At 41.0% G+C, this 25,969-nt stretch overlaps 1 protein-coding gene across 3 annotated transcripts in view; it reads right to left on the bottom strand.

The window, feature by feature from the left end:
* LOC144688544 (extracellular sulfatase Sulf-2-like) overlaps positions 1-25,969 on the bottom strand; it is a 351,599-nt gene that overhangs the window by 143,432 nt on the left and 182,198 nt on the right. For 2 of the 3 annotated variants that reach the window (XM_078555258.1, XM_078555260.1), the window contains exon 3: positions 1,170-1,411. In XM_078555258.1, coding sequence (XP_078411384.1) covers positions 1,170-1,341 — 172 coding nt within the window. In that variant the 5' untranslated portion in view covers positions 1,342-1,411. Of the gene's footprint in view, positions 1-1,169; positions 1,412-11,294; positions 11,406-25,969 lie in introns of all 3 variants that reach the window. The other variant, XM_078555259.1, reaches the window with a different exon arrangement.

Here is a 25,969-nt window from a genome sequence, read left to right as displayed (position 1 = left end):
TTGGGAAGGGGCACAACAAGATCTGGAGCACAAGTCTTCAGTACTATTCCTGGAATATTATCAGGGCCCATAGCCTTTGCTGTATCCAGTGCCTTCTGCTGTTTCTTGATAAAATGTGGAGTGAATCCAATTGACTGAAGACTAGCATCTGTGATGCTGGAGACCTCCAGAGAAGGCTGAGATGGATCATCCACTTGGCACTTCTGGATGAAGATTGTTGCAAATGTTCCAGCCTTATCTTTTGCACTGATGTGCTGGGCTCCTCCATCATTGAGGATGGAAATATTTGTGGAGACTCCTCCTCCAGTGAGTTGTTTAATTGCCCAGCACCATTCATAACTGGATGTGGCAGGACTGCAGAGCTTAGATCTGATCCGTTGGTTGTGGGATCACTTAGCTCTGTCTATCTCATGCTGTTTATGGTGTTTGGCATGTGAGTAGTCCTAAGTTGTAGCTTCACCAGGTTGACACCTCATTTTTAGGTATGCCTGGTGCTGCTCCTGGCATTCCCCCCTGCACTCTTCATTGAACCAGGGTTGATCCCCTGGCTTGGTGGTAATGGGAGAGTGGGAGATATGCTGGGCCATGAGGTTACAGATTATGGTCGAGTACAATTCTGCTGTTGCTGATGGCCCACAGTGCCTCATGGATGCCCAGTCTTGAGTTGCTGGATCTGTCCGAAATGTATCCCATTTAGCACAGTGGTAGTGCCACACAACATGATGGAGGGCATCCTCAATGTGAAGACAGGACTTTGTCTCCATAAGGTCTGTATGGTGGTCACTCCTACTGATGCTGACATGGACAGATGCTTCTGTGGCAGGCAGATTGGTGAGGATGAGATCAAGTATGGTTTTCCCTCTTGTTGGTTCCCTAATCACCTGCTGCAGACCCAGTCTAGCAGCTATGTCCTTTAGGACTCAGCTATCTCAGTCTGTAGTGGTGCTACCGAACCATTCTTGGTGATGGACATTGAAGTCCCCCACCCAGAGTATATTCTGTGCCCCTGCCATTTTTAGTGCGCCTTTCAAGTAATGTTCAACAAGGCTGGTTTCATTCTTGTATCTGGACTAACTAATAGGTAAAGCAACAGGTAAAGAAAAATGGGAGTTACTTTTATTACAAAATTCATATCTTGAATCACTATGGCAGTATTTAATTGCTCTTACCAAGTTCCACATCCTGGTCATCTGTGTAAATGAGGATAATGTTTGGTCTGATATTCCTGCGGTCTCGCTGAAATCGACCTTTCAATCGCTGAGAAAGGACAGCTAAACCAGGACTGACAAAAGCGACAACACCCAGCACAATCAATCCAAGGGCAAGTCTTGACTGTGACATTTTGTCTCACTTGAGGTCTTCTGTCCTTCGGGGGAAGGTAAGCAATTCTTTCCTTTGTTTACGTTTAGTTCTGCAATTTAAAAAGAAAGCAGTAATGTGCATCTGACAAGATGTATAATGTTTGGTCACTCCTCTTACCTCAGATCTAAGGAAGACAGCTCAATGCTTTGAGAATACAGTGTTTACTTTTTTTTATTTAACATTTGCTTTTAGATTAGCACAAATATTTAGAATATTCTTATGTTCTTGAGGTGGAAATTGGGCATGATCCACTTTCAGTCAACAAAGAAGCTGGAGGAAGGCCCCAAGTTGTGCCATGGGCTTTATTGCAATAATTTAGGTGACTTGAAAGGGCCTGTTGCAATCCCAAAGGCAAGTTGCTGGTTTCAGCAGATAAATTTCAGGCAGTTGACTTTTGGGCAGTGATCCTCAGGAATGTCCCAAGGGAAAGGGGACAGAGTAAAGAGGACAACAGGAGCAAGGGGCTGTTTGTTGGGGGGGGGGGGGGGGGGGGCGCATTGGTGGTGTTGATTGTGGCCTGGCAATGGGCAGGGTGGTGTGGAACCAGGAACATAAGAACATAAGAAACAGGAGCAGGAGTAGGCCATTTGGCCCCTCAAGCTTGCCCCGCCATTCAATAAGATCATGGCTGATCTGCCCCAGGTCTCAACTCCTCTTTTGTGCCAGCTCCTCATAGCCCTCAATTCCCCCGGTATTTCAAAAATCTATCTACCTCCTCTTTAAATACTTTCAGTGATCTAGCCTCCACAACTCTCTGAGGTAGAGAGTTCCAGACATTCACGACCCTCCGAGAGAAGAAATTCCTTTGCATCTCAGGTTTAAATGAGTGTCCCCTTATTCTGTAACTATGTCCGCTAGTTTGAGTTTTCCCCACTAGTGGAAACATCTTCTCAACATCTACCCTGTCAAGCCCCCTCAGAATCTTGTACGTTTCAATAAGATCACCCCTCATTCTTCTGAACTCCAATGAATAAAGGCCTAATCTGTTTAGCCATTCTTGATAAGACAACCCCCTCCATCCCAGGAATCAGCCTACTCAATTTCTTTTGAACTGCCTCCAAAGCCAGTATATCCTTTCTTAAATACGGGGACCAAAACTGTACACAGAACTCGAGGTGCCACCTCACCAACACCCTGTACAGTTGTAACAAGACTTCCCTATTTTTAAACTCCAACCCCTTAGCAATATAAGCCAAAATTCCATTTGCCTTCTTAATTACTTGCTGCAGCTGCATGCTAACTTTTTGTGTTTCATGCACAAGAACACCCAGGTCCTTCTGTGCTGCACTTTTTTGGAGTCTGTCTCCATTTAAATAATAGTCTGCCTTTTGATTCTTCCTACCAAAGTGCACGACCTCACACTTTCCTACATTAAACTTCATCTGCCTGGTTTTTGCCCACTCACTCAACCTGTCTATTTCCCCTTGCCGATTCCTTACGTTCTCATCACAACATGCCCTTCCACCTAAACAAAAATAAAAATAAAAATACCTGCAAAAACTCAGCAGGTCTGGCAGCATCTGCAGAGAGGAACACAGCTAACATTTCGAGTCCTTGGCCCTTCCACCTATTTTTGTATCATTATCAAATTTTGATACATTACACTCTGCCCCCTCCTCCAAGTCATTAATATAGATAGTAAATAAGTGAGGCCCTAGGACTGATCCTTGTGGCACTCCACTAGTCACATCTTTCGAACCTGAAAAAGACCCATTAATCCCACCTGCCTGTCTTTTGTGTGTTAACTAATCCTCAATCCATGCTAATACATTACCCCCAATACCCTGAGCTCTTATCTTGTGCACTAACCTTTTATGTGGCACCTTATCAAATGCCTCTGGAAATCCAAAAACACTGTCTACTCTGCTTGTTTTATCCTCAAAGAACGCTAGCAAATTTGTCAAACATGATTTCCCTTTCTCAAAACCATGTTGACGCTGTTTGATTGCGTTAAGCTTTTCTAAATGTCCTGCTATTTCTTCCTTAATAATGGACTCCAGCATTTTCCCAATGACAGATGTTAGGCTGACTGGCCTTTTGTCTCCCTCCCTTCTTGAACAGGGGTCTCACATTAGCAGTTTTCCAATCTGCTGGGACCCTCCCGGAATCCAGTGCCTCCACTATCTCTGCAGCCACTTCCTTTAAAACCCCTGGATGCAGGCCATCAGGTCCTGATGACTTGTCCGTCTTCAGTCTCATTAGTTTCTCAAATACTTTGTCCCTCATGATAGAGACTGTTACAAGATCTTTCCTCCCATTAGCTCCTTGCTAATTTGATATCTTTAGAATGTTTATAGTGTCCTCCACGGTGAAAACCGATGCAAAATATTGGTTTAAATTATCTGCCATTTCCCTGTTCCCCATTATCAATTCTCCAGTCACATCCTCCAAGGGTTCCACACTCACTTTAGCCACTCTTTTTATATACCGGTAGAAGCTCTTGCTGTTAGTTTTTATATTTCTTTCCAATTTACTTTCATAATCAATTTTCTCCCTCTTTGAGCTTTTTAGTCATCCACTGCTGGTTCCTAAAACATTCCCAATCCTCTGGCCTACCACTAGTTTTCGCCACTTTGTATGACTTAGTTTTTGATTGGATACTCTCCTTGACCACCTTTGTTAACCACGGGTGGTTCATTCTTCTTATCGAGTCCTTCTTTTTGACCAGGATAAATTTTTGCTGAGCATAATGAAGTATCTGCTTAAATGTCTGCCACTACTCACTTACTGACCTTCCCCTTAGTCTCGTTTCCCAGCCTGCGTTAGACAAGTCTTTCTTCAGGAGAAACACTCTTGCTTTTCCTAGCTCCACAATTGTAAGAAAAATAATTTACTTGCATTTTTGGTGGTGACCACTTACTAGGCTAAATTGAAAACCTAAGTGGAGGAGGATCAATCCTTTTCAATCAGGCAGCCCACGTGGGGATAACCTAAATCGGGCAGAAGGCCCCTCATTATCAGATGCAGGGGGCCTAATGCCTACCTCAGGTAGCTGCCAGATGTCTAAAAATTATCCAAGCTCAATATGTTGTTGGATGGTGTGCAGGACAAACTAGTCACTTTTGACCTGACTCCTTTCTGGAACATAGAATAAACAATGACTAATTTCTTCCCCATGATGCTATAATGGTGCAAGGCACTATAAGTTAGCAATTGGAGAGGAACGTGCATGGATGCAGCACATCACCATATCAAGTGAACCATAACAGAGGAAATAGCAAAATGCACGTTGAAAACAACCAATTAATACAAGCCTAATGGTGCATTTCAAACAATTGTTATAACATCTAATAAGGGTCAAAATTGCTACTTTATACCAATAAAAATAAGGAAAGCAAATTTGATTAAATTTTGCTACAATGAACAGCCAAGGGAATGCATTCTGTTGCTTGGCATGTTAGTGATTGTTTCAACAGCAGGGAATACCTGGTGCTTAATAATCTTTGACCTGGTTATACACACAATTTGATGTTCATTATTCAAGAGATGCCATGCTGCCCTTTTTTCCCAAAACAATGTCAATTTAGACAGGCATCAAAGAGAGTTCAAACAATAGCAATGACTGGTGACAGTGTCCATGGCACTAGAATTTTATACAGAGCGCAGAGATGGTGTGTGAATTTAAATCATGAATAGCAATATGTGGATTTTATAATGCTGTGATAGCCAACTGTGACACAAATATTTTTTTGAACAAGAGAAGTTGGATGTACAAAGAGACGTAATAAATAAATAAATAAACAACAGAAATAAAAACAGAAAATGCTGAGAAAATCTCAACAGGCCAGGCTGCAGTGGAGAGAGAAACGGTATAAACATTTCAGGTCAATGACTGTTTGAAATCTACAGAAACATTGGGCAGAATCTTGTGCCCTCCTCTGTGGTGAGGTTGTTGGGGGCTGGGTGTGGGTTCATTTCATTGGGTGGGAGGGTGGCGGCTGGGACTGCATCACCTTCCTGCCTCCACCCCAAGTAAGTCCTGGGTGAGAAAGCCCAGCTGCCAATTGGGGCCATTAAGTAGGCGATTAATGCTCACTTAAGAGCCTTATCTCACTGTCACTGGTATTAACCTAGTGATGGGCAGGGCCTCATCATGCAGGGAACATGACAAGCAAATCCTGGCTTTGGGGCCCCTGTTCACAGGCGCTCAGTGCCTGATCAAGAGACTTGACAGTGGGAAGGGAAGGGCCTGCTGAGGGCCACCCCCTGCGCTTGCTGCTGACCCCTCATTGCTCCCACTCCCTGTGACCCCCTTCTCACCATCACTCACCTGTGCCTGGGTCCCTCCTTGATCAGAGGCCTCAGGATGGGTGTCATGTTGGCAGCAGCCACTGACTCCCTAGTGGCGCTGCTGAGTACAAAAGAGCTGCCAGCCTTCCGCCTCCTCTGGATCCTTGATCCCAGGAGAAGTCCCATCACTGGCCTGTCAAGTGCCTGGGTAGTACAAGATGTGGTGGGCTTTCCCAAAAAAGAGGCAACAAGGGGGTCTCACCAGTTCTCCAGACAGTGGCCAAGACCCCCTTTGCCTGCACAAGATTCTGCCTCTTAACTCTGTTTCTCTCTCCACAAATGCTGCAAGATCTGCCGAGTGTTCCCAGTCTTTTCTGTTTTTATTTCAGATTTCCAGCAGCCACAGTATTTTGCTCCTGTATTAAACAACAGCACTAGATAAGGAACACAGTTAACATTTCGAGTCCGGACTCGATACGTTAACTGTGTTCCTCTCCGCAGATGCTGCCAAACCTGCTGAGTTTTCCCAGGTATTTTTATTTTAGTTTTGGATTTCCAGCATCCGCAGTTTTTTGCTTTTATCTTTTTATTATAGCATTAGATAAGGATCTTTCTGCACACACTGGGATTTAGGTATATTTTGCTATTTTTTTTTTACCATTTTCTCTGCCAGCTTCAAAAATAGAATAAAGAATGAGCAAGAGCAAAGGAATGGGAATTATTGCCTGGAATTGAAGTGACCATGTTATTCCTGAAACTAAGTTTTCCCACCACCATTGATATTGAGTGTCATGGATGAACCTGCAGAAAGCTCAGTGTGTGGCATCATTTTAGTTCAAACCTGAATTTACAGTTGGACACCATAGGACAGGAAGGAGTCCATGAATTCTTGCAAAAGTTTGACATTAGTGTGAAGCGATTTTTTTTTTTGTTGATGACATCATTTTTGTTTTGCGCAAAGGCTAAATTTGTATAGGCCTTGATTTTGTGGTTGTAATGATGGTGAAACTGTCAGTGCTCACTGTCATTACTCTGTGAAACTGATAGCAACTTCTGGCATTGGCACATATACAATTAAGTGCAACAATCCAGAAATTGCCGTCAATGATTCCCTGTTCCTCCACAGTGTGTGCTGCTGAAGTCTCGCAGATGAAAACCTTAGAAATCTCTTGAATTGATGCAAATTTCCACTTTTTATGCTATTAGTATCATCATAAAACCCCATGAAAAAGTTATGTTTTCTTGTATGAAGAGTAGCTGATTTTAATGGTTTACTATGCCATGATTACTTCTGACAGCCTCTCTGGCTCTGAAAAATTAATTGTATATAAGTCAAATATCTCTATACAACTTACATGGCTTTTTTAAAAAAAAGAGAACTCCTTTTTAGTTGGTGCAAGAATGAAATCCACAGCACAGAGATTGCGGGACCTTTGTAGCCAGCTTTCTTAGAAGTCAAAGGCGATCATCATTACTCGCCACTGACTCCAAAATCTGGGCCATTGTTTAAGCCAACTGTTGCAGCCCAACTAATTACAAAGTGAAGTACATGGAATCTTATTCCACATAACTCCAGTATATCAAGCGTAGACTCTGGACTCAGGGTCCATTTGTGCTTTAACTTCTATGTTGATTTAATACAAACCAGTTCTCGTAAATATAGGATTAGTTATGAGAGAATTGCATAGTGGAAAAAAATTGTACTTATAATTCAATAAATAATGATTTTTCTTCTACAAAAAATTTACCGTTGTTTTTCTGCATCACACCTTCCTTCTCATGGGGAAGCAGGCAAGTGTACTGCTCCAAGAACTCTCCCAATGACTTCCCAAATACCGACTAGCTATGCAAGAGCAAGTGGGGACTCACTTTCCCATTTTCCCTCCTTTCTTTTCTGTGGTTGATTGACTAGTTTCAGGGACTCATCACCTAAGAGGTTGCCTGCCATGTAACATGAAATGGCACAGAATGTTACAGTATAATGCCAATATACCAATGTCAATCTATATTTTATACCCTCTTTACTTCACGAGTACAGCCATCTTCATACCCACTTTATATATTTGGACCTTTTGGTTTACTCTGCCCCAGATCATCAGTACAATAGCAATCTGGTAACCTGATATGAGTTTGCACCACCCTTCCCAAATCCATCCCTCCTTTTGGTCTTGTAACATGGGACAGGATTTTATGTTCCTTCAGATTCCTGCCCTGTACTTCCAGTTGAAGAAGTCCTGTTGAGCATTCCCCATGCTCTGACCGGTTGCTCTGCAGTATTTTAATGCTCGTCAGGTCATTAACTGGCTCAGAGCAAGACTTCCGGCCCATTTGGGGAGGAAGTGCCCCCTCCAAGAGCTGCTGGCCCATCAAATGGCTGGCAGCCCTCTGGTTGCAACAGTGTCACCAGGAGCAGTGGCCATTACTGGGACTGCAGCCAGTCACCAATAAAGATATTCATTGAAGCCAGATGGGGAGATAAGTTGAAGGAAGGGGGTGGTTTTGGCAGACCCAGACTAGGAGGATTCAGCAAGAGGGGTGGGGGCTGCAGTGCACAGGCCAGGGAAGGCGAGGTGAAACTTGGAGGGGGTGGGGGGGAAAGAGAAGAGACCCCCCCACCTCACCCTTTCCCACCAATAGCCAGAGGAGTGAGACCTGGCAGGCTTCAAACTTGGCACTGGCCTCCACTCACCACAAGAAAAATTGCAGCGGGGGCATAGGAGGGCTCTAAGTGGTCATTAATTGGCACTCAAGAATCTCAAGTGGCCCAAGGGCAGGTGGAATACCCAACGCCTCGCCAACCGTGCTTAAAATTGCGGTGGGGTTGGATGCCATTAGGTAGGCACTGAGAATGACGCCTATGGTATTATGCCCAATTTTATGCCCCACCCACCTGCTAACACACCCCTAAGGGAGAATAAAATTCTGACCATAGTGTAAGCCCCTTATACCATGAAGGTACGTACGCCTTAAGACAGGAAGTGAAAAAGGCCAGCATAGATGCATGCTTACTATGCATGTTACCTTTCTCCGCTCCACTGCATTTAGAAAATTAAACTGAATCTTTATTCACAACTAGCTCATCTAATGATACTTCTAATAAAACCATATTATACTTATATATAGGATTCTAATAAAGCTTTAACTAATACATATGCAGGAATACTTAAAGTACTAATGAGTATTAAAATTTGCCATTAAAGTTAATTCATATATTTTTCTCTTTTAATTGTGCCTATAATGATCATTTCTTGCTACCCTGTCCTATATATTACACATGCTCTGTAGACACCTGAGTTAACCAGTTAATAACAGTTAATGACCTGTCTAAGAACTACAGATACCGTTAGCCTGGAAGCTTTAATTTTTTCATTCAGCTTTTCTCATTGCCACTGTTTTTTTCATTAACCTTGATAATGTACTATACAATAAACAGCTATCTTATGAAATTATTTACTTCAAAAGAATGAAAGTATAAACCTCTAAGGCAATATGACTGATCATTACCCTTCAGTGTCTCAGCAGTGGCTTTTGTTAGAACCATTACCGTCATGCAAACTGTATGAAGCTATTTTCTTGAACATATCAATTATCACAGTATCAACATCCAGCTGGGGGCAGAAACATGGTGACCCTTCTTCATTAAATATGCTGGTAGACATTTCTAAGCATTATCTTCTTACCTCATCTGTTGAGTCCTTTCTACAGCTTCTATCTCCAGAGCTCTCAGTGCAGCCTCTCAGTGCTCTTTCAGATGCTGTCAGTCAGTCACATGAGCTCAATATCCCTGTCCCTCGCAAATGTACTGACTTAATTTCGCTGTTTTAGCTCCTATGCATCCCGTTCCAATAACTGAGGCTGGAGGTCACGCTCTGCAATTTACCACCATGTGGCCGTTCTATCTTGCAGTTAAGCTGAGATTTATTTTGAATATATACACTGCACTAGGGATTTAAATGCTGAGTAACAATAAAACATCCTGTCATCTATATTAGACTAGTCTTTAATCCTTGGAGAGCAGCAAAGGCATTGGTGCAGCCTTTATGTTAAAGCAGGTCAGCATTGTATTTCATTGGTCAAATACTTTTAACACTTGCTTTTATGGAGATTTTTCTTCTTAACCAAGCAGATACTTTAATATAAGCATTTCTTAATTAACAAAACAAGAAAACATTATAAAAATATCTAAATAATTTTTCCAAAATTATGGCTGTGAACAGTTGAAATCCATCAAGACTCTACAACTCATTCAATAATTGCGCTTACATATAACAATCTTTACAAATAAGGGCTGTCCAGTTGTTTTACTACTGCACTCAAAATTATGCCCAGAATGGGGCTCAAAATTAGCAGGATTCAAATGCGGCATCTGATCTGAGCAATCATGTTTCTTATAGTGACCATTCTAAGTTGCACAAGCCAGACAAAGGTACAGAAAAAGAATTGGGCAGATCGGCCACAATTTGCTTCAAATTAACAGTGAGGTTAATATCACTCACCATTATTTTTATGTAACTTCAGGTGAGGAGCAAATGTGCAGTTAAACTCAAACATCCAAAAGTTGCTGTCCAAGTTGCACTGCTCCACAAACACAGCAATTTGCTGTCTGGCTCACTACTGAAATGCATTGAATGCCATAAAGTTGCTGCATTAGTATGGTAGATATGAATTAAATGCACCACAGAAAGGCAAGTCTTGTCCAATTCGGACTAATTACCTTTTTAATAATATGATTAACCTTTGAAAAATGTGTTAAGAGTTAATTACTTCTAGTCAACCTCTATGACACTAACAATGAACTGTTACTTTCTGCACGCAATCTGACCCACTCTGTTATGCGTGTGAGGTTTATAAGATGATTAGGTTTTGGGAGTCTCTCTTTAATTCAAGGTGAAATGGAAGAATGAAGAGTCATGCAATCTGCTATGGTTTCTGCCCAACAATAAGCCTTTGTAGCTTGATTGCCATGGAGATAGAGGAGGGGGCAGGCTATTGAAATGTATGTGCCATATTTTGCACCTAAAAACAAAGGCAAGAGCAGCTGGGCTAACTATGGACAGGCTTTCTGTCTCAGTTTTTTTTGGACAGAAAGAGAGAGGTCTCTCAGAGAAACAAAAGGTTGCAGCTAGTGTGGTCCACAGAGAGAAATGTGCTGCCTTTCTGTGGACTACCAGGCAGAATTCCAGAGGGAACACGGTCGCTCGTTGGAGACACACATCCTGTGGCAATCTGAAGACTGCAGAGGATTTGTCCTGGCATGGCTGAGGGTAGGAATCGCCTGGAGTAGTCCTTACTGCTGGTAGTCCATTCAGAAATTCTCCGGAAAATGAGAGAAGCACCTTTAGACAGTCACGCAATATTATGATGTGGTGAAATGGGAAGAAGTGAACCTGTTGGAACCTGGGAATGATGTTGGACTGGTTCCTGTAAAAACTGCAATACTGCAGAGAGCAGGCAGTGAAGCATAATTGTGGAATGGGGTTTTCAGACATGTAAAAATTGAAGGGGGATATATTTTCTGTAGATTAGAGTACTAGTTGTCTACTAAGTAATGTTTACTTAAGTTGCTTTCACTTTGTTTCTTACAGTAAAAGTCTTAAAACTAAAAATCTTGTCATGCAATTCCTTTGAGTCAGTCACTGGGAATTCAAATATCTTTTAAAAAGTTATTGGTATCTCTGACGATTGTAATAACTCTAACTTACACTTCATTAGTCCTTGCACTGTTAATTTCCCAATCCTTCAATCTGGTTGGTTAAGGAGATATACAGTTGCTTGCCCTGTTCACTTAGGTCCTAGAGGCACTGTTTTGCTCACTACAATATAATCAGGTCACATTGTTAATTACTTGCCATCCCAAAATTTAAAAACCTAAGAATGTGAGAGTAAGTATAACCAACAGCAGACAGTATTAGATGCTTTACCCAAATGTATTGCAGTTGTTTTGAATTGTTGCCGGGTTGGATAGCAGATGTATAACCTGGTATAACAGATAAAATTAAAATTCAAGTGATACTCAAGTGATCACTCAAGTGATGTTCAATGGCATTACCGTCACTGATCCCCCACTAACAACATCCTGGTGGTTACCACTGACTAGAAACTGAACTGAACTAGCCATATAAATACTGTGGCTACAAGAGCAGGTCAGAGGCAAGGAATCCTGTGACGAGTAACTCACCTCCTGACTCCTCAAAGCCTGTCCACCATCTACAAGGCACAAGTCAGGAGTGTGATGGAATACTCCCCACTTGCCTGGATGAGTGCAGCTCCCACAACACTCAAGAAGCTTGACACCATCCAGAGCAAAGCAGCCTGCTTGATTGGCCTCACACCCACAAACACTCACTCCCTCCACCACCGACGCATAATAGCAGCAGTGTGTACCATCTACAAGATGCTCTGCAGGAATTCACCAAGGCTCCTTCGACAGCATCTTCCAAACCCGTGGCTACTACCATCTAGAAGGACAAGGGCAGCAGATAGATGGGAACACCACCACCTGGAAGTTCCCCTCCAAGTCACTCACCATCCTGACTTGGAAATATCACCGTTCCTTCACCTGTCGCTGGGTCAAAATTCTGGAACGCCCTTCCTAACAGCACTGTGGGTGTACCTACACCACATAGACTGCAGCTGTTCAAGAAGGCAGCTCACCACCTTCTTCTCAAGGGCACCTAGGGATGGGCAATAAATGCTGGCCCAGCCAGTGAAGCCCACATCCTATGAATGAATGAAAAAAAAATGTATTTTTCCCAGGGTGTTAGAAGTAATAGCAAAGATTGTATGGGCTGCCCAAGTAAATATTTTCAACAATTCAGTTAGAAATGGTCAAAAAAGAGGTGATTGAAGGAAGGTGTATGTGGTGCCCTCATTGAAAAATAGATTAACATTGCAATGAGGCAGCTAGATGTTATGCTGCCTTGAAGAATCTCACAACCATGATGAGTTAATCTATTTTTTTGTGATGATGGCTGAGGAAGGTATGGTATTCAGGACATTTCTGTTCTTCAAATAGTGCTAGAGCATCCACTTAAGCCAGCAAAACAGACAAATAGAACCTCAGCTTAGCATTTCATCCCAAGAACAGCACCTCCACCAATTTCATCATTGGGCTTTCATCCTGGAAGTAGCCAGGACAATCATGTGTTGACACATATAGGATAAAATAACTCTAGGATTATAAAAACATTGCACAACATGGTCCAAGTCTATCAACAAGTCTATCAACAGGTACATGGATATGAAAATCAGTATGAAAATTACATGAAGTTAATGCTCAGTGCAGATTTATGATTAATAGATTGTTATTTTGTTAGTCTCTAGGCTACAGCAAAATTATATAAGACAGAGATAGAGAGGGAGATACTGCAGGATAGATATAGAGAGACAAAGAAAGAGATAGAATAGGAGATAGAAGATAATGGACAGACAAAATTTAGCAGAAATATTAAATTGTTGATAAAATTAGAGCAATGTGGGAATGTTAATCCTTTAACTTAACACAATTCAATGACAGACTGGTAATGGAGGATGGAAGCTGAAACCCACCATCAGCACATAAAACAGTGCAGTGTCTCAAAGTACTACGCACTGCACTGGCATGGTGTGACACCTGACTAGTTATAACCTTCACTGCTTCTGGGCCAGTCTGTTCTCATGCTCTGAGTGACCCTTGACCCCACCCAACCCAGCTTGACCTGAACCACCAATGGCTCAAACTGTCCGACCTGAAATCCAGCAAGATCTGAAATCTGGCACTGCTTCAGTGCCGAGGTTGCTGAAACACTGTACCAGTATAACCATAACATAGCATTTACAGACTAACCCACAAGCAAAATACCGTGGATGCTGGAAATCTGAACCAAACACAAAAATGCTGGAAAAAAAACTCAGGTCAGACAGCATCTATAGCGAGAAACAGAGTTAATATTTCAGGTCAAGTGACCTTCTATCAGAACTGAAAAAAAGACCTCCAGTCATCAGTAAGTGGAGATGCTTTGTATCCTTGATCAGTCATTCACAGGGTTATGCCCAACAAGAATTAAGGAGCCCTTCAAGTTGCAGCTGCAGTTGCATGTCATTTCTCACTCCACTGATGTGGAACTCTGCCTCACTATGCATAATTAACATGGTCAATTGTGAAATCTGCTGAAGTCATCCCAACAACACTTTGTTGAGTCCCCAAAACTCTATTTGCTTTATTCCCAGCCCTATTGTTTCAGAGACAATCCTAGAAAATTGCATCTTATTTAAATAAATGTTGTCTAGCAGAAAATGTGAGCATTAAGGAAGATGGAAGGGAATATAGAGCACTGAAGGGCTAAGGGCAGAATGGAACTAAACTACCAATTTGCTGCAGAAGGACTGTAACCGAAATGTATTGAGTTGTGGTTCATACCATTGTTATACATTGAGAGACCTTCATTGAACTCAGTGAGGAATAGCCTCATTAGATAAATGGAACATTGCATAAGAAATAAACCAAACGCAAGTCAGGTCTGGTTAATCATGTATTGATTCATCTCTTGGCCAAAAGGAATAATTCAGCCAAGTGCTTAAAAACCAAATGATGGCTGATTTCTGCATAATTGGCTGCTAAAATAAAAAATGGAGAGCAGTAGGGCACAGCTGCAAATTCACATAAACAAATATAGATTTAATGAACCTTACGTGTTCCAACTGATTACAGGAGGGAACGCCAGTGTGTTGATTGATAAAGGGGCTATACTTAAACCTCAGCTTGGCAGTGCATAATTTTGACTCCAAGCTGATTTTTTTTTAGGTTCAGCTTTCCATCATGCTGCTGGAATAATGTGTTTTTTCACCTTCTCCTATTCAGGGACAATAAATATAACACAAAGATAAATTTATAAAGTGTAAACTTTCTAAAATGCATTGTCATATAAAACTTTTAGATAAATTGTATCTTTTATGTTTCGAGACCACTTTTAGGGGGAAAAAAAACAGCTTGAACACAGGACACAAATTTGTGTTGTTAAGCTGCATTGACCTTTCTTAATATGCATTTGTTAATTTCAAATCAGTTTCAATTAACCTGAAATCAACTCCAGTGTGTTGACCTTGTATTTGTGCTGCCTCAGAAGTGAGGCTAATCATTAATAAAATCTTGATAACCAAAAAAAGAGGTTTTGGATTGGAACAATTAGATTTACTAAGAACAAATATAGATCATGTTCTCAAGCTCTGGAGCATTGCTTCAATTTGGATATTGGTCCAAAATCCCTACTCTCTGTCTCCTGCCATTCAACCAATTTCTTAACCAGGTCAATAATTTGCCACCAAATTCATGAGCTTCAATTTTAGCTAAGAGTCTCTTCTGAAGGGCTTTATCAAATGCCTTCTGGAAGACCATATAAACATCACAGGCATTCCCCTGTCCACTACTTCAGTCATCTCCTCAAAAATTTCAATCAGATTCAGCCGGCATGACCTACTCTTTACAAATCCATGCTGGTTTTCCCTGATTAGCTGAAAATTTCAAGGTGTTTAGTCACCCTATCCTTAATTACAGACTCTAGTAATTTCCCAACAACAGATGTTAGGCTAACTGTTCTATAATTCTTTCAACTATCTTAAAAAGCAGAATGACTAATCTAAAGGAACGGTTCCCAAATTGAGAGAAACTTGGAAGATTATAGTTAAGGCTTGCACAATTTTCTCACCTACTTTCTTAAAAACCCTGGGATGGGAACCATCTGGTCTTCAGAATTTGTCACACTTTAGTGCCATTATTTTCTTCCTTACTGCTATTTTGCTTATGTTAATTTTGCTGATTCAATATTAGTCTCCTTGGAATGTCTTATTTTCATTGACAATATCACCATTGTTAGTTTTCAGGAGGCCCACAATGCTCCTGGCAACCCTCTTTTTCCTAATGTAATTGTAAAACTTTGAATTAAAAACTTCTGGTCAGTGGTGACCCCAGGATGTTGATAGTGAGGAATATCTAGCAGAAGTAGTTAGATTCTCTTTTAAGGATATATTCATTGCCTGACACTCTTATAGCACTGATATTACTTGCCACTTATCAACCTAAGTATGTCCGTGATTGTCCAATTTGTGCTGGCTACATGCGAGGCCCTGCTTCAGTACTTGCAAAATTGACCTTTAATGCATTTGCAAACATAAATAGATTTACTAAACACTTTCCCACATAGACAATTTCTTTAAATGTGATGAACTTTGCACCATTGTGTTCAATATCAAAGAAAATTAGTTTAAAATTGCTCTTTATTATGGAAGCTATTTTATTCATTTCTGTTAACAGTAGCATTTAGTGACCTGGAGTCAAGTATGGACAATTAGGTCACAGCCAATTATTATAATTTATCCCCCTTTGGGACATGATTGCAATAACTATTCTAAAAAGGATACAAATTCTGCCTACAACTTGACAGTATAAGTTACTTTCTATACAGCAAGCAGACCAGAAGCTTGGAAATATGCAAGTTCATGGGCTGAGCATAGATAAAACATGACTGCAGCTCACAGGCAGCCCAATTCCAATATTTCATTCACTGTAAGTTGAAGATTTGTGTGATTAATATTCTCTCACCAGAAACGCTACACTATCAAGTCAATGGAGAGCTTTGATTCAATTACAGGTTGTGGAGTTTATTGCAGATACTTGATGCTATGTTGAAGTTACGAGCAGCAGTTTAGCAACATGAAAAGTAGTTGTTTGGTAGTACAGAACTTGAGTATTGCTGAAATAAAGACATTTTGTCGAAGCTTTTCATCTTGCACTCATCAGGACAATCGCAAGGATACCAACGTCAGGGGAAACAACAATTTTACACTGTATGAGAAAAGAGTGCCGATTGGTTGACAAGTGGACTGTGATTGGTAGAGGTGTTGCCATGGAGAATGCATCAGTTAATGGTGACTGATAGTTAACTGCCAAGCATTGTTTGAAATTTTAAACCAGGCAGCTTGACTCTGATTAGCCTGAGCAATGAACTATTAATGAACTAGCAAAAGCTATTATTTATTTTGCTTAGCTGAAACAGGCACAATGTGTATACATGTTCTTTCTGTCTGCAAAGAACAGGGCCCTGTGTATTAAATTATGAAGCTTCCAATACACGCAAATGCGTCGCACTGCGAGCCCAACTGACAATCTTAAATTAGTTGTCAGCATAATTTTTAGCACACTGAGGATTATTTAGCAAATTTTGTCCAATCACAGAATCACATCTAATGTTGGACACTGTGTTTTGAGTTTTACAAGAATGGGCTTGTACCTTGTCTGTACCTTGCCCATTGAGAACAGCAGAAGAGACATACTGTTTGATACAATCTACCAGTCTCTGAAATGTACGGCCTACATACCTAGCATCACACTGGCACTGAAATTCATATACCACATTACTAATTTGTACGATAGGAAGGACAACCTTTTGGCTTGATGGCAGCATCCTGTTAGTGGCAAATACCACTCGTGTTGCTACTGCATAGTTGCAGTATGAAACAGCTAGCTATACCGGTTGCTCAAATTTTTGAGATACCTTGCCCTCCCAGGGTAATCTCAGATAGACTGGGCACCTTTCACGACCAATTTTATAGTGTGTGGAACTGTAAGAATCCCAACCAATGAAGCTACGCTTGCAGTAGACCATAGGTGAGAAATCCCTGGCAGATTTCTCAACTAGTATGTCAAGGGAGAGAAGTTAATTTGACTGCTCCATTTCAAAGGTGAATTTTAGTGCAGAATGAAGCCCATTAAGACATGCAAGGAAATTATTAAGTTTGCTATATTTAAATCTGTAGCAGAACGTATCCTCCACATATTGGAAATACACAAGTGGTAGGTGTCATTCCATCGAAGGCACGTTTCTCATGGAATCCAACAAAGATGTTTGTGAGAGGTGGACCTAGAGGGGATCCCATGGCAACACCATCTATTTGGGCATACTTGGTGTTGTTAAAGCTGAACTCAACTGCACGAGTTACCGAGTTCATAAGCTCAATGAATACTGATTCACGCAATGGTGGTGGGGCTAGATCACCAGGATATAGTGCTGCAGCCTAAATATCTATGGCTTCCTCAAGTGGAACATTGGTGAATAGGCTAGCAGTGTCAAATGAGCACACGGACATAGCATTGCTATTGATACGCAAGTCCTGTACAATCTTCACAAATGTGAAGGAGTCCTTCACTGTGTATCTGGAAAACTTGTTCAAAACAGGTTGTAAAAATTTGCCCAAACATTTGGCCAATACATGCTGTGCAGAACCAGTCATAGGTAAGGTCGGGCACAAAGGGATATCACTTTTGTGTGACTTCGGCAGCCCATATGTACGCAGGCGTAGTGAGCCGTGAGGACAAAGCTTGTCATACATATCATGCAGCAGCTCATCGCTCTTACACAAGTCCAGCAATTGTTTTTATAGCTTATTTTCAAGCAAGGCTGTCTGGTCATATTAAGCAGCAGGTTCAATGGAGGAGCTGGCTGAGGAGGAGATGGAGGAGCTGCACGCCACCTCCGATGAGGAGGGTGCTGACGGGGATGAGGCTGAGGAGTTCCTTGGAATGACATCTAACCTCCTACACTTGCATATTTCTGATATATGGATGATATGTTTGCTATATTTAAATCCATAGCAGCATGTAATAATTTCCTTGCATGCCTTAATGGGCTCAATCCTGCATTAAAATCCACCTATGAAATGGAGCAGTCAAACAAACTCCCCTTCCTTGATGTACTAATTGAGAAATCTACCAAGGGTTTCTCTACCACGGTCTACCGCAAGCCTAGCTTCATTGGTCAATGCACGTGTTGGGATTCTTACAGCTCCATGCATTATTAGATTGGTCTTATTGCCAATCTTGTAAATGGGGTCCAAGCCATTTGCTCACCATGCAAGCTTGATGCTGAAATAGGGTGCATCAAAGACATCCTGCAGGATAATGGCTACCTTGACCAGATCATTTTGCACTGTATATCACACAAACTCATGAACAGGCCTAAGCCTGTCACTTTTGGCCCTGAAAAGTGCGCATTCCACCTCAGATTACCCTGGAAGGGCAAGGTATCTCAAAAATTTGAGCAACAGGTGAAGGTCACTGTTTTACGCTGCTAAAATGCAGTAGTAACACGAGCATATTCGCCACTAACAGGATGCTGCCGTCAAGCCAAAAAGATGTTCTTCCTATCACACAAATGAGTAATGTGGTATATGAATTTCAGTGCCAGTGTGATGCTAGGTATATAGGCCATACGTCCCAAAGAACTGACGGATCATGTCAAACAGCATGTCTCTTCCACTGTGCGCAACGGGCAGGGTACAGACCGTACCCAACCAGCCAGTGCTTGCAAAACTCAAAACACAGTGTCCAATATTAGATGTGATTCTGCGATTGGACAAAATTTGCTAAATAATCCTCAGTGTGCTAAACATTACACTGACAACTAATTTAAGATTGTCAGTCGAGCTCGTAGTGTGGCACATTTGCATGTACTGGAAGGTACATATATTCATTATCAGGTACAATATTCGTTTGTAGACAGAAAGAACATGTACTCACATGGTGCCTGTTTCAGCTAAAGAAGATAAGTGATAGCCATTCACTGCTTCATTCCTCAGTGCAATGCCTTGACCAGAGTCAAGCTGCCTGGTTTAAATTTCAAACAATACTTGGCAGTTAACTGTCAGTCACCAGTTAACTGTCAGTGCATTTTCCATGGCAACGCCTCTACCAATCATAGTCCACTTGCCAACCAATCAGCACTCTCTTCTCATACAGTATAAAGTTGTTGCTTCCCCTGACATTAGTATCTGTGTGATTGTCCTGATGAGTGCAAGATAAAAAGCTTTGACAAAATGTCTTTTTTTCAGCAACATGAAAAATATCTCGCCATTTATAAATCTTTCCAGTTATATTAAATAATATGGTCTAGAACAATTCTGCAAGATTAATCCCTAATTAGGAGTGGTTCCTTTCATCTGAAGGAGGATTAGTTTGTAAAAGAATAATTGATATGGAAAAATGAATCAGCAACCTGGAAACAGCTGATCTGTAAACCAACCTTATTCACATACATACACACGCTTTTCCTAAAGCATTTCAAAACAATTTTATTCAGTGCCGATTCCTGTTAAGCAATTAACCTGGGATGCCATTTCAATGTAAGCCAGCTATGTGAACTGCGGCTCTCCCATCCATTCCACATGCAGTCTGGAGATGATAAGTACAAGGTTCGTTTGCATCTGTCACTGGAACTCACCCTGCATGGTGGCAGAAGGGATTATCTCACTATCAGGCACAGCTGGAGTTTTGCCCTCCATGGCACAGGGATCCAGCTGTGTTCTAACAGAAATCATTTGGAGCAATAACGTTGTGTATATTTTTTTAAACCTGCAATTAATGTCCAAAGCATACCTTCTGCCCTTCTCCATGCCAGCACCCAAGGTTACTGCTTATAGGTGTAGGCAACAAAATTATGTTTTTATACATCAAAGCTGTCAACTCTTATTCATCAGTGGGAAATGCAGCTCTGAACTGTTTTGGTGTGCTTTCATCCTTTTCCCCCACTTCTGTCACATTTTCCTGTGCCTATCAAAGTTTTACAACCATTGGTGAAGCAGCGTCCATAAATTATTTTAGTAAGAAATTAGTTGCTTGAAAAATAGGAATGTTAACGAATCTGAGCAGTGTGCATGGGAGAGTGGGATTGGAATAGATCACACTTGGAGCAAAACACTTCCAAGCCTGATGGGCCAAATGGTCTGCTTCTGTGGTAGAATGTTCTAGGACCATCAAAAAGCCTGTGTTTTTAATTCAGAAAGTAACCACCTCGGTCAAAATTGATATTGTTTTCACATCTGCACGAAGTACTGAAATATGGTCATATCTTTCAGCTATCAGCTTTATTGGAATTATTGAAAGTCAAGCTATTTTGACTTCAAAGCTTATTTTCCCTTCTTACATAATTGTCCCTCTACAGTTGAGTTCACAGAAAGTTAGAGATGTGTCTTTGTGTTACAGCTGAGCCTGCCAAATTAATTAAGATCAGGCAGTTCAACAAGGAGACCTAGCAAACTGCATCAGTACACAGTGACAAATGGACAAAGGTGAGCTGAAACAAACTGTGTCCGAATCATGTAACCACGACAAGAATGCTCCTCACCTCTACTCTCCATACAAATAAAAAGCTGCAGTTGGGAGAAGCACATGGAACATTTGAGTCAATTAGGCAGCTCAACTTTGAGAGCTTTGTGTAAAATGTAAAATGAGTTCACGATGTTGGGTATAATCACTTTTTAAAGTATCCTATCATACTCGAGGGGTGTCTCTTGGCACAGTGGTAGACCTGAGTCAGAAGCTCCAGGTTCCAGTCCCACTCTGGGACTTGATGTGTGTTGATAATGTGGCCAAAGGGGTTTATTATCAATCTGCAAATCCTTCCAGTAGCCCTGGCGGCAGGCAGACAGGCAGTAAGAGAAAGAGAGTCCCCTGGTCAGCCAGAACCTGCAGAAAGCAACAAGCAAACCACTGTAATGCCTTGCCAAGCATAACCACGGAAAAAGACATGTAAGTCTACAATATTTAAAGGTCGGGATTTTCCGGTATCACCTGCAGCAGGAATTATCATGGGTGGGACGGAAAATTTGACAGACCAGCCAAAGGTCAGTTGACTTTAGACGGGAATAAAATCCAGACCAAAACATACCAATCTGCCTCTTTGGGCCCAAGTCCGGTTGTTTTTTGTTGATTAGAGATTCCACACCACAACCAACCCCCCCACCCCCCCACACCCCCCCCACCCCCCACCCCATTATGTGTGATTTGAACAAATATTGTTCTTGAAATATTTTGCTTTTTACTAACTGTGTAAAAAAATCTTCTCATGTTGGCAAGTACTACAATAGATCACAGCTTGTTTTCATCCAAGCTGATTTTTATTCAAAATATCTTAAATGAATGTGGCTTTGGATGAAATCAACCCTCATACTTAAAAGAACCATCAGCTTACTTTTTTCTCACTGGTGAACGATTAGTGATGTTCCTAAGGGGACTGCTGCAGAATCAGTCAGTGACTGACCCTAAAGAACACAGGCACAAATCTATATTTAGATTTACAGTGTCATATCCGTGTCTTTCTGCTATTGATTCTGTTTTGCAAAGCTTGGTCTCTCAGCTGTGAAATTAAACAACTTAAGCAAGAAAAACCCACTTCTGTTAAATTGCTGACACTTTGATCTTTATCATATCCAATTTCCAATGATTATTTGTGTTAATGCCTACTTGCAATACCTGACCTAAATTTCACACTCCTCTTCCGCAGGATTTTTTGAATGGATCTGGGGTATAGGTGAGGGTTGAAAATGTTCTTGTGGCCATGATCTGTTGTGTCCCCCACCTCAGTGCATCTCCCCTCAATTTTGAGACTTGGCAGTAAGCGCAGTTAAAGTGGATGCAAATTAGGCTGATGTGTTCCTCACATTTTACTTTAATTAAACAGCAGGCACAAGGGATGCTTGTTAGGCCCAAGTTTTAATGCTGAGGTTGACAGACAGAAGCAAGAAATGGTTCCAAAACCAATGTCTCTGCAAGAGCCCATAGAACAATGCCCTGCATAGGGCCAGTTACGAAGTTTGAATTTTGTTTAAATTGTTGCTGTTCCTTCAGTGTTTCAGAGCCTTCTAGTACCTTGGTGTGAACACTGGAGTGCTCTGAATTTCTCTCTGCAGTCTGGTTTCTAATGTTCAGGAAAGATACTATCAAGATGACCAGTTCATGGCTACGCCTCACACCGCCCCCACTGATGCTGATTCTGACAGTCATGTACAAGGGAGAGGCATGCTGCAGAACCCTGGAGAAACCATTTGCAATGTGGCAATTTTTACCCCCAATGAGCTCTTTCTGAGGAGATGAGAGAACCTTCCTTCAAATGATAGTCATCGTGAGGCCTGAGATTTAGCTCAAGTTAGGGGCACATCTATGTGGTAAATGAAATTTTATTCAATCAGACAAGACTGGAAAATCCAGATTATATTGGGACTAGGATGACAGGATTTGGCACAATTCCAGTTGGATTCCAGGTCAGCCTCAGTTTAAGTGCTTAAGCATTGTTTATTTGGCTATGGGTTGAACATTCAATGAGACTTCATACCTTCACACAATACAAAAGCAAAATATTGTGGATGGTGGAAATCTGAAATAAGAACAATAAAAGCTGGAAAAAAACTCAGCAGGTATTTTATACCTTGCTTGAATATCAACATTTTATCAACACCAATGAAAGTTTTTAGCATTGATAATTTAAGTGACTATCAAACCGATGGTTCAAAAGCAGATACCTTCCCCAAGTATATCTGGTAGAATTGGTGGGAGTTTGCCATTAGGCATCCTAATAGTGTCGTTACTGATAGAGATCAGGTTGCAGAAGGAAATATAGCTTTTAAATGCTAGTGGAGCCAGAACAAAGCAAAGTGACAAATACATACAAAGGACACATCCTTCCAGTATAATGCCCATAAATGGACTTGACATCATAACCAACATGTGACAAAATTACAAGCTAGTTTTATTTCTATGGAATGTACACAAATTGTATTCCACATCTCAACTATTTTACCAGTACCATCTCTGTACATTTTTTCCCTAGGCAGTACCTTTGCAATGGATGAGGTGGATAAGAAAAAGAAACAATTTTAAAAAAGATGAGCTAGAGAATGTGGGAGCTTGGTGATGTGGAAACCTTGTGAAAGTGTGCAATTGTATAGAATCACATAAATTAATCGCACAGGGAACATTCAGCTCACTGTGCCTGGTGCCAGGTCTATCTCTTCAGTTAAATTATCTAGTGATTCCACTTCGCTGTCCTTTCCCCATGTTTGGAAAGTGTACACAATTCAAAAAGTGTACACAAAGCAAATTTATATACCAGCAGAACAATGAATGTCAAGATTTTAATGCAGATGCTGATGCATCTCACATCATGTTCTTCAGTAAATGAAGCAGTAGTGTGGGTATATACAGTGCTAGAGTGGAGTAGTACCTGACAGCTAGAAGCTCGATATATGTTGATCCAAGTGTTCCATGTGTTGTACCACACAATTTTCAGGTTGTTGGAATTAATAATTTTGACATCATTTGAAATCAACTATTTGAGCTTAAAGCTATTGAATCAGAATAAGTCTGTAATACTGATACTGCAAGGCTCACCGGTTATTGTTTTCCCATATTTTAAAATTGATCGTACTTGTGGTCGTGCTTTCCAACACTAATATTTTTAGGTATAAAAACGTCCAAGGCTGTTGGAGGCATTTGCATTGTTAAAAACAAACTGTATTATCCTTTATTCATAAATCCGAAAACCGAGCACATCCAAAAACTGCATTTTTTTGAATCTCATCCACATTCAGCACAGAAAGTCTCTGACCTGAGCTAACACAAACCTCGCTGACTGCACCTAACCTTTAGCAGAGGCAGTCTAGTTGTTTATCTGCACTCGACACAAATCTCAGAGAATCACAGATGATGCTGTTTTGTTTTTTGTTTCAATGGTGCACACAGGCTGTCGACATTGTAGCTGAGCTAGCTTTATTGATAACACATTTTCCTAACGAGCACATACCTGCAGTAATTGAATTCTATTGAGGCAGGTTCCAACATGTGTTATCTGACCTTTAACCCCCAGGTCAGGTGACCCAATTCCTAGTACAGAGTACTGTATAGTATCTAATACTGGAGTCCACTACCACAATCAACTATTATCATGACAGATGCCACAGGTGGGAACCTTTACAGGTACCCTATATTTGTTATTCAGTGATACATCTTACTTTTCTAGTTATTTTATTTACTTTAGACTATAGCCAGCTAGGCTTAGGCTATTGTAACATAAGTTTACATGCGCTATCCGAAAACCAGAATTATCTGAAATCCAAAATGCGATCAGCCCCCATGGTTTCAGATAAAGGATAATCAAGCTATATTGAAAAAGTAACACACTAGATAAAATAAAAATGATTCCTTATGTCACCTCTCGCTCTTTGTCAATCATTTTAAATTTGTGTCCTCTGGTTACTGACTCTGGAAGATTTTACTTCTTCAAAATCGTTCATGTTGGACACTTCTGTCAAATTTCCTTTCAACATTCTCTGTTCTAAGGAGAACAATGCCAGCTTCTCCAGTTTATTCACACAACTGAGGTCCTTCATCCTTGGTACTATTCTGGTAAATCTCTTCTGTACCCTCTCCAAGGCCTCGATATATTCTTCCTAAAGTGTAGTGCCTAGAATTGAACACAGTATTCCAGCTGAGGCCTAATCAGAATTTTCTAAAAGTTTAGCATAACTTTCTTGCTTTTGTATTCAATTCCTCAATTCATAAAGCCAATGATTCCATATATTTTTTCTCACAGCCATCTATACTTGATATACCATCTTCAAAGATTTGTGTACATACACCACAACTAGGAAAGATGGGAGGAGGCTCAAGTGGACACTAGCATTAACTGGTTGGGCTGAATAGCCTGTGCTGTATATCCTATTTAATCCTATGTCATCCCATGTAACCACCAATCTCTGTTCCAGCATCCTCTTTAAAATTACACCATTTAGTCCATAAGGTCTCTCCTCATTCTTCTTATCAAAATGTATCACTTCAAACCTCCCTGCACCAAATTTTATCTGCCATGTATCTGCCCATTTTACCAGTCTATGTTCTGCTGAAGTCTGCTTCTCCTATCCTTTCCATTGTTTACTACATTTCTAAATTTCCTATCGTCTACAAACTTTGAAATGGTGCCCTGTATATCCATGTCCAGGTTATTATTATATCTCAAAGACAGCAGTGGTCCTAATAGTGACCCCTGGGGGTCATCATTGAATACTTCCCTCCAGTATGAAAAGCAACTTTTCACCACCATTCTCTGCTTTCCGTCTCTTATCCAATTTTCTGCCTTTGCTGCCACTGCCCCTTTAATGCCATGGGCTTTAACTTTGCTAACAAATATTTTATGTGGTTTGTCAAGCACCTTTTGGCCTGATTGGATGTTTTTTCAAATGCCTTTTGACTGGACTGGATGACTTTTCTACTTTGAGGACTGCCAACCTTTTAAGTGCCTCCCCTTTATTTACTTTTATTCTATCCAATATTGTTACTGCCTGCTCCTTTACTGCTACAGCAGCAGCACCCCCTTCCCTAGTGGAAAAATATTCATTTAGTGCCACAGCCATGCCTCTGTCTCCATGAAAAGATCTCCTTTTTGGTCCCTAATCAGCCTAATACATTCCCTGTTGTGTCCCCTGCATTGAAGCTTGAAGAAAACTTTGATCGTGAAAACTTGACTTCACCTCATTCCTCCTGAAATCTTGTACCTGTGAGGTTTTTTTTTAATATTCG

Source organism: Cetorhinus maximus, chromosome 13 (genome assembly GCF_964194155.1).
Source record: "Cetorhinus maximus chromosome 13, sCetMax3.hap1.1, whole genome shotgun sequence".
In the NCBI taxonomy this organism is placed as follows: Eukaryota; Metazoa; Chordata; class Chondrichthyes; order Lamniformes; family Cetorhinidae; genus Cetorhinus; species Cetorhinus maximus.
Note: the sequence above shows the minus strand (reverse complement) of the source record. Positions and strands in the feature narration are given on the sequence as shown.